Source organism: Esox lucius, chromosome 20 (genome assembly GCF_011004845.1).
Source record: "Esox lucius isolate fEsoLuc1 chromosome 20, fEsoLuc1.pri, whole genome shotgun sequence".
Taxonomy (NCBI): domain Eukaryota; kingdom Metazoa; phylum Chordata; class Actinopteri; order Esociformes; family Esocidae; genus Esox; species Esox lucius.
The window spans coordinates 38,700,362-38,710,371 of NC_047588.1; the positions used below are offsets into that span (position 1 = coordinate 38,700,362).

The window sequence follows — 10,010 nt, forward strand, 5'->3', positions numbered from 1 at the left end:
ACTGCCTCTGAAAGCAACATCCACACAAGAACTGCATGTCGGTAGTTACCCTAAATAGGTTTCCATGGCAAAGCAGCCTAAGCAGTCGGATGGACAAATCTGAGTGTAGTGGATGCCAGGGGAACGCTACCTACTAGAATGCATAGTACCTACTGTGAAGGTAGAGGAGGGATAAAGGTCTGGGGCTATGATTTAGGGTTTGGGCAAGGACCCATTGTTCCAGTGAAGGGCCATCTTAATGCAACAGGATGCAAAGTAATTCACTGTGGTCCCAACTTCAGGCAGTTTTATTCATATATAAAAAAAAATCTTTCATAGTACCTATTGTCAGTGGGGAGAAGTGACAGTAATGCACAAAGGACAGGACCTTGTGCACACCCCAGCTACATTTAGGCATCTCTCCTTTGGTGGCATGACCAGGATGATCATGTAGCATGGCTGTGACTGAAAGAGACAATAAACATTTAAGGGCAGAGGTTTAAAAAAAAACAAATAAGATGGAGCAATCTCACTTATTGTACCTAAAGTAACTTCATTGTTCTTTACTTTGCGTTTGCATGTGGACAATGACCTCATAAAAAATGTAAGGCACAAGTTAATGTTTGACCCCCCCCCCCCCTGGTTTTAATTAGTGGTTGCTGTGTATTAAAGGTCATAATGAGCTCTGAACAGTCTCAATGCAGGTTTCACCCTGCGTGGATAACAGGAGTAGGAAGAGACAGAGGAACGGCCAACAATTGGACTGACTTCACCTTCCTCTATTCACTGGAAGAACTACGGAGTTCTTCCACTGAGATATTATTCCAAAATATATTTTCCACCCTCCCTCCCCATTTAATCATTATGAATGCAATAATGACTGCTGTGGTGTCAACCACCTGCCACCCCAACGCCACAAGATGCTCCGGGACGTCGTGCCTGGTTTCAGCAAGCCACTACAACGAGGTCCTGAACAAGATTCTCAGAATTGTCATGACCGTCATGGTGGCCTTGGTCATGTTCGCCATGGGCTGCAATGTGGAAGCCAGGAAGCTGTGGGAACAACTCAGAAAGCCCTGGGGAATCGCCATCGGCTTCCTGTGCCAGTTTGGCATCATGCCTTTCACCGCCTTTGCCCTGTCGCTGGCGTTTAACGTGCTGCCCATCCAGGCCATGGTCGTCATCATCATGGGCTGTTGCCCTGGGGGCTCCAGTTCAAACATCATTGCCTACTGGCTGGACGGAGACATGGACCTCAGGTGAGACTGACTGGAGGTGGCTGCACTCCTCCTCACAGGGTAACATACTTTGAATCTAGGCAAGACCTTTTTGGGCTCAGTGTTTCTGTGATAGGGACCATGGCCCATTTCCCATCTACATGAGCAGGACTATAGTGATTTCAAAGATGCATTGGACTTGCTTTGATATTTATGGAAATATGCATACAGCTCCAGAAAAAATTAAGATACCACTGCACCTTTTTCTTTCCTTTCCAAAAAAGTTGATAAGGAAGGTTTTGAGTGAGGAACAGAAGGTTTACAATTAAGAGATCTCTGGAAATGTATCGCTTATGTTCCTCACACAAAATCTTCCTTTTCAACTTTTTTGGAAAGGAAAGAAAAAGGTGCAGTGGTCTCGTATTTGTTTCCAGAGCTGTAAATAAAGGGACTGTCTGTAAGTTTTTTTTTTAATAATATTTGTTCATGTAAGCTGGTTTCAGTTCTTGCTGCGTCTGTGGATAACTTGTGTTTGAGTTTTGCCTTGGGTAAAGCCCTTTCATGTGAAGTATGTACCCAGCCTGATGTACTAATGTGGCGGTTCATCCTCCAGTATCAGCATGACAACCTGCTCCTCCATCCTGGCCCTGGGGATGATGCCTCTGTGTCTGCTCATATACACATCTGTCTGGACCTCTGCTGACACCATCCAGATCCCCTACCAAAGCATAGGTAGCTATCAGGGCTGAAACAGCTTGTCATAATATGTGATGATTGACCTCATGTTAGATTAGGGGACCCTGTTCCTGGAGGGCAAGCAGGCACATCATGGAGTAAAGGCATCAGTTCACTTACTGAATAAATTCAACACCCCTAATGTTCCCAGTTAAATCAAAGAGAAATGTTTCAGATTTTTACCTCAGATATTGGCTTAGTAGTAGTGTTATTGTAACAGCACCTTTTTGATTCCATCAGGCTGCCCTGTTACTAAAACATGGTACAGATCTCTGTGTACAGATTATATTTCAATGTATTGGAACACAATTAGAAATGCAAAAGCATTCTGATTTGTTTAGTGTAAATATCTAGGACAGTGATTCTCTACCCTGCTCCTGGGCGCCCCCTGCCCTTCATGTTTTAGATCTCCCCCTGCTCTGTCACACCTGATTCAAATGATCAACTCATTATCAAGTCCGTCATTAGCTACATCAGGTATGTTTGGGCAGGGCGAGATCAAAAACATGCAGGGCTGGGGGGCGTCCAGGAGCAGGTTTGAGAAAAACTGATATAGGACGTGCATTACATGACACCTCTGTCTCTAGCATGACCCTTCTGTCTCTTACATGAACCTTCTGTCTCTTACATGAACCTTCTGTCTCTTACATGACACCGCTGACTCTTACATGACACCTCGGTCAATTACATGACACCTCTGTCTCTTACATGACACCGCTGTCTCTTACATGACATCTCGGTCAAATACATGACACCTCTGTCTCTTACATGACACCTCTGTCTCTTTCATGACACTCCTGTCTGTGAAATGACACCTCTGTCTCTTACATGAACCTGCTGTCTCTTACATGACACCGCTGTCTCTTACATGACACCTCGGTCAATTACATGGCACCTATGTCTCTTACATGACCCTTCTGTTTCTTACATGACACTTCTGCATCTTAGATGACACCTCTCTGTCTTAGATGACCCTTCTGTAGTTACATGACACCTCTGTCTCTTGCATGACACCTCTGTCTCTTACATGACACCTATGTCTCTTACATGACCCTTCTTCAGTTACATGACACCTCTGTCTCTTACATGACCCTTCTGTTCCTTACATGACACTTCTGCATCTTAGATGACACTTCTGCATCTTAGATGACACCTCTGTCTCTTACATGACCCTTCTGTAGTTACATGACACCTCTGTCTCTTGCATGACACCTCTGTCTCTTACATGACCCTTCTGTCTCTTACATGACCCTTCTGTCTCTTACATGACACTTCTGCATCTTAGATGACACCTCTGTCTATTACATTACCCTTCTGTAGTTACATGACACCTCTGTCTCTTACATGACACCGCTGTCTCTTACATGACACCTCTGTCTCTTACATGACACCTCTGTCTCTTACAAGACATCTCTGACTCTTACGTTACACCTCTGTCCCTAACATGACACTCATGTCTGTTAGATGACACCGCTGTGTTTTTAGATGACACCTCTGTCTCTTACATGACACCTCTATCTCTTTAATGACACCTCTGTCTCTTACATGACACCTCTGTCTTTTAGATGACACCTCTGTCTTTTAGATGACACTTCTGTCTCTTTAATGACACCTCTGTCTCTTAAATGACACCTCTGTCTCTTTAATGACACCTCTGTCTTTTAGATGACACCTGTCTTTTAGATGACACCTCTGTTTCTTAGATAAAAACGTTGCCACTGCAAGGCCTCCTGGCATTACAGGGAAATTCCAGGTGGATTGGGCTACTTCGTTTGAGCAAAATTATAATTATTGGTAAAAAATAAATAAAAAGAGGCAGATTTAGAGGCCTCTGGAAAACAACATTTGAGTTTGTTGAAATGCTAACAGACCTACTGGATGTTTTTGTCTCCAGGTATCACACTGGTGTCTCTCCTCATTCCTGTCGGCCTGGGAATCCTCATCAAAAGCAAGTTTCCCAACGCAGCCAAGAAGTTCCTTGTGGTGAGATTACACCTCAAGATTACACAATACAGGGCAGATTTGTTGAGTCCTTGAGATGTTGGTTTCACATGTACACTTTTACCAGCCTTTCCCATAAAAGCCTGTAAGTCAGTCAAAGTTGCATTTGGCCTCAGATCAATCTCAAACTCATCCAGTTTGGAGGGACAGCCTAATTTGGCAGGGTCCTGGAGAGTGCTATACAGTTTTCACTTGCAATTAATGTTGGCCATGCTCCAAAGCATAGTGCAAGGCATTTCAAATACATTCAAACCCCTTCCCTGTTGTGTGTCTTTCCAAAGCTTAGTCCCTTAGTTCTTTGAAAAGCAACTTGGTGCTCATGGTTGAGCACATGCCTGCGCATATTCAATACCCAACAAAGGAACCTGTAGAAACAGCTGAATGCATCTTAACATTGTTAGCGGTCCTAACATTGTACAAACATCTCATACAGTAATTAACAGATTGCGTAGTGACGAGATTGAATAGACCTTCTGAAGTCAAAAAGGAATGACAGTTTTTCTGAATTGCTAAAACACTAAATCCCATTGTAAAAACTAAACTGGCAACTGCCAAAACTCTTTTATCAAATCAATCACACTGTTGTCAAAATCTTAAACACTATTCATCTGTTTAGGACACAATTTGCGAATCTGAATCGCCCATTTACCAAAACTCTTAACACATTCTCAAACACAGAACACAACTTTGCAGTGTCATACACTTGTACCCAGAATGGTGCACACAGGCTACAGAAGTTAAACACAACTAACACACTGTTCTCATCCTTTACACACTGCCACTCAAAATTGAAAACACATGTGTCCAATCAGTGCACACAATTAGAAAACAGTATTTCAGCCTGGTCAAATGCAAATGGCATGAGTTGATCCAACAATGGCGCAGAACAGAGGAAGAGGTGGAAGAGGAAGAGGAGTCTGTGTCAGAGGTGGTGGGCGAGGACAAAGACCAAGCAGATCAATAATTTCAAATGACATTCGAGCAACTGTCATAGATCATGTTCTGGTGCATGGCATGACTATGAGGGAGGCAGGGCAACGTGTGCAACCAAACCTAAGCAGGTTCTCAGTGGCTTCTATAATCCGGACCTTCAGAGAAGAAAACAGGTAAAGTATACTTGTCTCAGAAAGGGGACAATGAGACATAACTTTTGTTTGCACATTAGCTGGTTTTGTGTGGTTTTTGACGGTAGTGAGTGATTTTGATTAAAGTTAAAATGGTTTTGGGTCAAATGTTTGGTTTTGCAAGAGGAGTCAGAGGTTTTGTGAATGTAGCTTGAAAATTGGGTTTTGTGTTCACAGTTTAGAGAAAAGGAGAGCAGGTTTCAAGAAATGTGTCTTAGCAATTCAGAAAAACTGTAATGTACCTGCATGTGTGTGTGTGTGTCTGTATGCATGTGTGTGTGCAGGTGGGTTCCATCGTGGGCGTGCTCTTCATCGTCGTCTTCACAGTGGTTGGTGCAGTGCTGTACCAGTCCTCCTGGATCATCTCTCCCTCTCTCTGGATAATCGGAGCCATCTACCCGGTTGTGGGATGCGTCCTGGGCTTCTTCATGGCCCGCTTTGTGGGACAACCCTGGCACAGGTACCGTTTGATACGATATACATGAACACCCGGTCTGACTGCTGTCAACTACAGTAGCTTTTATTTACTGTAAAGGCGTTCTGTGAAAACAATAAGGGGACTTTTACTTGGATTTATTTTACAGACCAACAAATTCTTTGGTGAAAGGTCAAATCGTTCTTGGCCCCCAGTTAGCACTGTTAGCACGCTTCGGGGTCAATGGGTGTGTGTCAAACAGGGTTGCATATTTTTGTGGTGTTCTAGGCAACACCTGGTGTAGGCCTGGGGGACTGCATGGCATTTTTGCCACAGAAACAAACCCTGGTAAAGCGAGCAGTGTCAAAAAGCTGAGTGTCGATCATGGGGGGTAGTTTTGATGATGCAGGCCTTAACTGTGACGAAGGCCTTCACTGTGAACTGATCATCACGTAATTCAGAGAGGCTAAAAAAGACGTGCGATAAAAGGCACTATTTTCTATTACCAGCAACTTTCTGAATTCTGACCCAACCACTGAGCTAGATAACTTGCTTCCTAAAAAAAGAGAGAGATGTTTGGATTCCCCTTTTTGGATTAGGTGTCGTACCATCGCCCTGGAAACCGGCTTCCAGAACTCACAGCTGTGCAGCACGATTGTCCAACTGTCATTCACAGCCGAAGAGCTGGATGTCGTCTTTGCTTTCCCACTCATTTATAGACTTTTCCAACTGGTGGTGGCCGTCATGTTTGTAGCAGGTGAGTCCGAGGTTTATCACACTGATGAAGTTTGTGGAACTATTATGTTATTATTATGTAATCCTAGCCTCGTACAACTCTCCTTATCTTGCAAGCTCACTTTCACTTCACACATCAGTCTGGATACACAATGACATTTTGTCTTCCTCCGTCCAAAGGTTTTATTTGATGATGATTACGAATAGCGCAAAATTAGAAAAACAAACAACATCGGTGTAACGGTGAGGTGACTGAAGCCTCCGTCATCTCCCTCTTTTCCTGGTTTCCAGTCATTCACAAACTCACCCGGGACTCATTCATTGTCTTGTCAGATTAAACTAGAACTGACTGATGAGGTGACTCACAAAGATGAAATTAGATCTGACTGATGAGGTGACCCGGTCAGGTGAAACTAGAATTGACTTATGAAATGACCCAGTCAGATGAAAGGAGAACTGACTAATGAGGTGACCCGGTCAAGTGAAATTAGAACTGACTATTGAGGTGACCCGGTCAAGTGAAATTAGAACTGACTATTGAGGTGACCCGGTCAAGTGAAATTAGAACTGACTATTGAGGTGACCCGGTCAAGTGAAATTAGAACTGACTATTGAGGTGACCCGGTCAAGTGAAATTAGAACTGACTATTGAGGTGACCCGGTCAAGTGAAATTAGAACTGACTATTGAGGTGACCCGGTCATCTGAATGTTGAACTGACTAAAGGGATGTCTCCCTACAGGGATGCATTGTTTAGGAAAAGACACAAAGTGTTTGGACATCCCAGTGGGCACAGTTGGATCAATAATCCATCATATGTAAGTTTTTTAAGGGACAGGCTGTGAAATGGAGTAATGGTACAACAATCATTCATATGAAGTGGTTTGCTTCAACATGGCCTGTGTTGGTGGGTGGCAAGGAAGCAGACACACATGGTGCTATGTACAACAGAATTGGATGATGTCACGCTATTTAGTCTGCAAGATTTAGTTGTAATGTGGATGGTTGGGATGTGGTTCTGTGTGGATTAACCGTTTAAGCAACAAACATGTTGTAGATTTATCAATAAGGTTTGGTGTTACTGCCATTTTGTAATTTACATTAACAATAGTTCTTTGACATTTTAGCAGATTATTGTTTCCAACCTGATTGTTCACTCAATTTACAATCAACTAAGAAGTCATGGTTAAATAGAATTTCATGGATGCTTTTCACTGATAAAATGTGGTTTTAATGGTGCTCAGGTAGTAGGTGTAATATGAGTGGTTTTCCGTCCTACAGGTTATCAGATGTATAAGAGGATGTGTAGACGGAGTTCATCAAAGTCAGACCGCCAGGGAGCAGAGGGGGACGCAGAGACACCTCCTTCCAAGGACAAGCAGCAGAATGCTCTGGAAAATGGTGGCTTTGAATGTGACAAGAAAAGCAACACTGGACTAAAGCGCCAGATCACCCAGATGTGAGCATGAACAGGCCACAGGACTCTTGGACAGTTAACAGTATTGCAGCGTCTCGGGATCAATAGCTACAGACTTCCCTGTCAACCATGCCATCAATGAACACTACATGCCATCTACAGGCTGGAGGTGTGCATTACAGGTCTAGACATCAATAACGCCCTAGTCAATTTCCCACAGTGTGACCTACATAGCTTTATGTAGTGTTATTTTTCTCCAGTAGCAAGTGGCAACAAAGGAAGCAACGATGGCAATATAAGCTATTCCTGCCAAAGGGCATGATACACCCAACCAAAGCCACGCGTCCAACTCCCATTCATTTCAAATTGATATTTGCGTCGATAAGCGATATATGCAGCGGAAGGTTAAACTGCGCAATTCTGGCTTGGGGAGCAGTTTACCATTTCGACAACATCATTATTACCCTCGCATATAACCAATCACCGGGGTTGCTGTTATGTTTCGCTGGAATCTCTTTGCATGTTGGACAACCAAAGCTGATCCCAAATCATCCTTTGTTGGACAACCAATGAACATGTATCTGCTCTTTCAGAGCTATATTAACAACAAATAACTATGAAAGGCACTCAGACAGCAGCGGAGCTTGTTTGGGATTGACAAGTGTACACTAACATACCGTTAATATCGTCATGTTGCCCATATTGTATTTGTATTTTATAGGTGTTCATAGTGGTTTTATAGTGGTCGTTCTAATATATAAGCACATATTTTTATTTTATTTTTGTCAACTATAGCTTATAAATAAAGACAAATCTAAATCGATGTTCTGGTTCTAATCACGATTTTTCTGAATGTGATCATTCACAGATTTAGCAATTTAGGATTTTATGTTGCCACTCGGCAGTCCCCAGATTGTGTTATTACTCTTATCAACTGGTTAGGAACACAATTATAGCAATTAAAATGTATTTGATGGTCTCATATACCAAGGCAATCAGCAATCAGGGTTTGAACCACAGAGTTCCTAATTATTTGTAGTGCATATCAGTCATTTATTATCTCACAATTCACATGCATCATAGAAACTTTGTATTTCATTTTACATGGAACCTCCAGGATTTCCAGAATGCTTCTTTATGAAATGATGTTACTGGTATTTAAAATCTCCAAAAGGACTCATAATACCATGTATGCAATTCTTGACACACAGAAGTGTTGTGCAACTGCAGGTGCCAAAGTAATGGGACAGTGGAAAATGTGGCTCTGTTTTTCAGCATTTTGGTTTGAAATAGTACAATGACTCTGGGATTCATGTGTACATTGTTAGTCTTAACATGAGGATGCAGTCTGGTCATGTTATTTTGCTTCTGCACTCCAGCGCTTTGGATTTGACATGATACAATGATTATGGGGAAAAAGTGCAAAATAACAACTTTATTTTGAGTGTCTTCGTGGCATTAACCTCTAGGATCACCTGATTAACTTACCTCCTGTTACTTGTCAATTCTCAGTTCCAACCAAGTGACCGCGCCAAGCGTATCTGGTTATTTCAAACTTGCCCTGGGAACGTTTTCATTAGATTTTACGTCATTGAAGAGATTACACTGAACTCGGTTGCACTGGAATGTAGCGTAAGGAGCAACTTGACCCAGTTCAAGGTCAGTTAACTTCCACCTTGGATTGTGACACATCTCCTATGTCTGGAACCATCCTATCGGCCAATCCTCTGACAGATGAACGTTTTATGTTGCCACCTGGCGGTCCCCTACGACTCAGACTGGTTTTAGTTTCGTTTTTAGGAAGTACTGGGGGTTGCTCCTATCAGATATATGACCTATCAGATATTCTCATCGCCTTACAAGCGACAGAAACCAGGGTTTATTAGTTTATGGAGCTTGTGGTTTGTCTCACTGGCTAATATCTCTAGACACAGGGCTGTGGTTCAGAGGCAGAGGAAGTACGATCAAGTACCTGACAATCAAACAGACTGATAGAGGGAGGGTTTATACTGACCAGTTCCTTTATTCAGGGAGTCAGTCAGCAGTATAGAAAGACTCAGAGAGGCAGGGTTTATACTGACCAGTTCCTTTATTCAGGGAGTCAGTCATCAGTACAGACAGACTGAGTGAGGCAGGGTTTATACTGACCAGTTCCTTTATTCAGTGAGTCAGTCATCAGTACAGACAGACTGAGTGAGGCAGGGTTTATACTGACCAGTTCCTTTATTCAGTGAGTCAGTCATCAGTACAGACAGACTGAGAGATGCAGGGTTTATACTAACCAGTTCCTTTATTCAGTGAGTCAGTCAGCAGTACAGACAGACTGAGAGATGCAGGGTTTATACTGACCAGTTCCTTTATTCAGTGAGTCAGTCATCAGTACAGACA

General features: G+C 42.8%; 1 protein-coding gene across 2 annotated transcripts; it reads left to right on the forward strand.

Annotated features, from left to right (window-relative positions):
* The first annotated feature begins 686 nt into the window (after positions 1-686).
* LOC105028617 (ileal sodium/bile acid cotransporter-like) lies at positions 687-8,445 on the forward strand. Of its 2 annotated transcripts, XM_029115492.2 has the most exons (7): positions 687-1,238; positions 1,810-1,928; positions 3,826-3,914; positions 5,341-5,516; positions 6,071-6,228; positions 6,948-7,023; positions 7,487-7,588. In XM_029115492.2, exons 1-7 carry the CDS (start codon positions 844-846, stop codon positions 7,500-7,502), a joined length of 1,029 nt encoding a protein of 342 aa, XP_028971325.2. In that variant the 5' UTR covers positions 687-843; the 3' UTR covers positions 7,503-7,588. The 2 variants fall into 2 exon arrangements, with proteins under 2 accessions (XP_028971325.2, XP_028971324.2); XM_029115491.2 differs by lacking the exon at positions 6,948-7,023 and having other exon boundaries at positions 7,487-8,445.
* Positions 8,446-10,010: the final 1,565 nt, after the last annotated feature.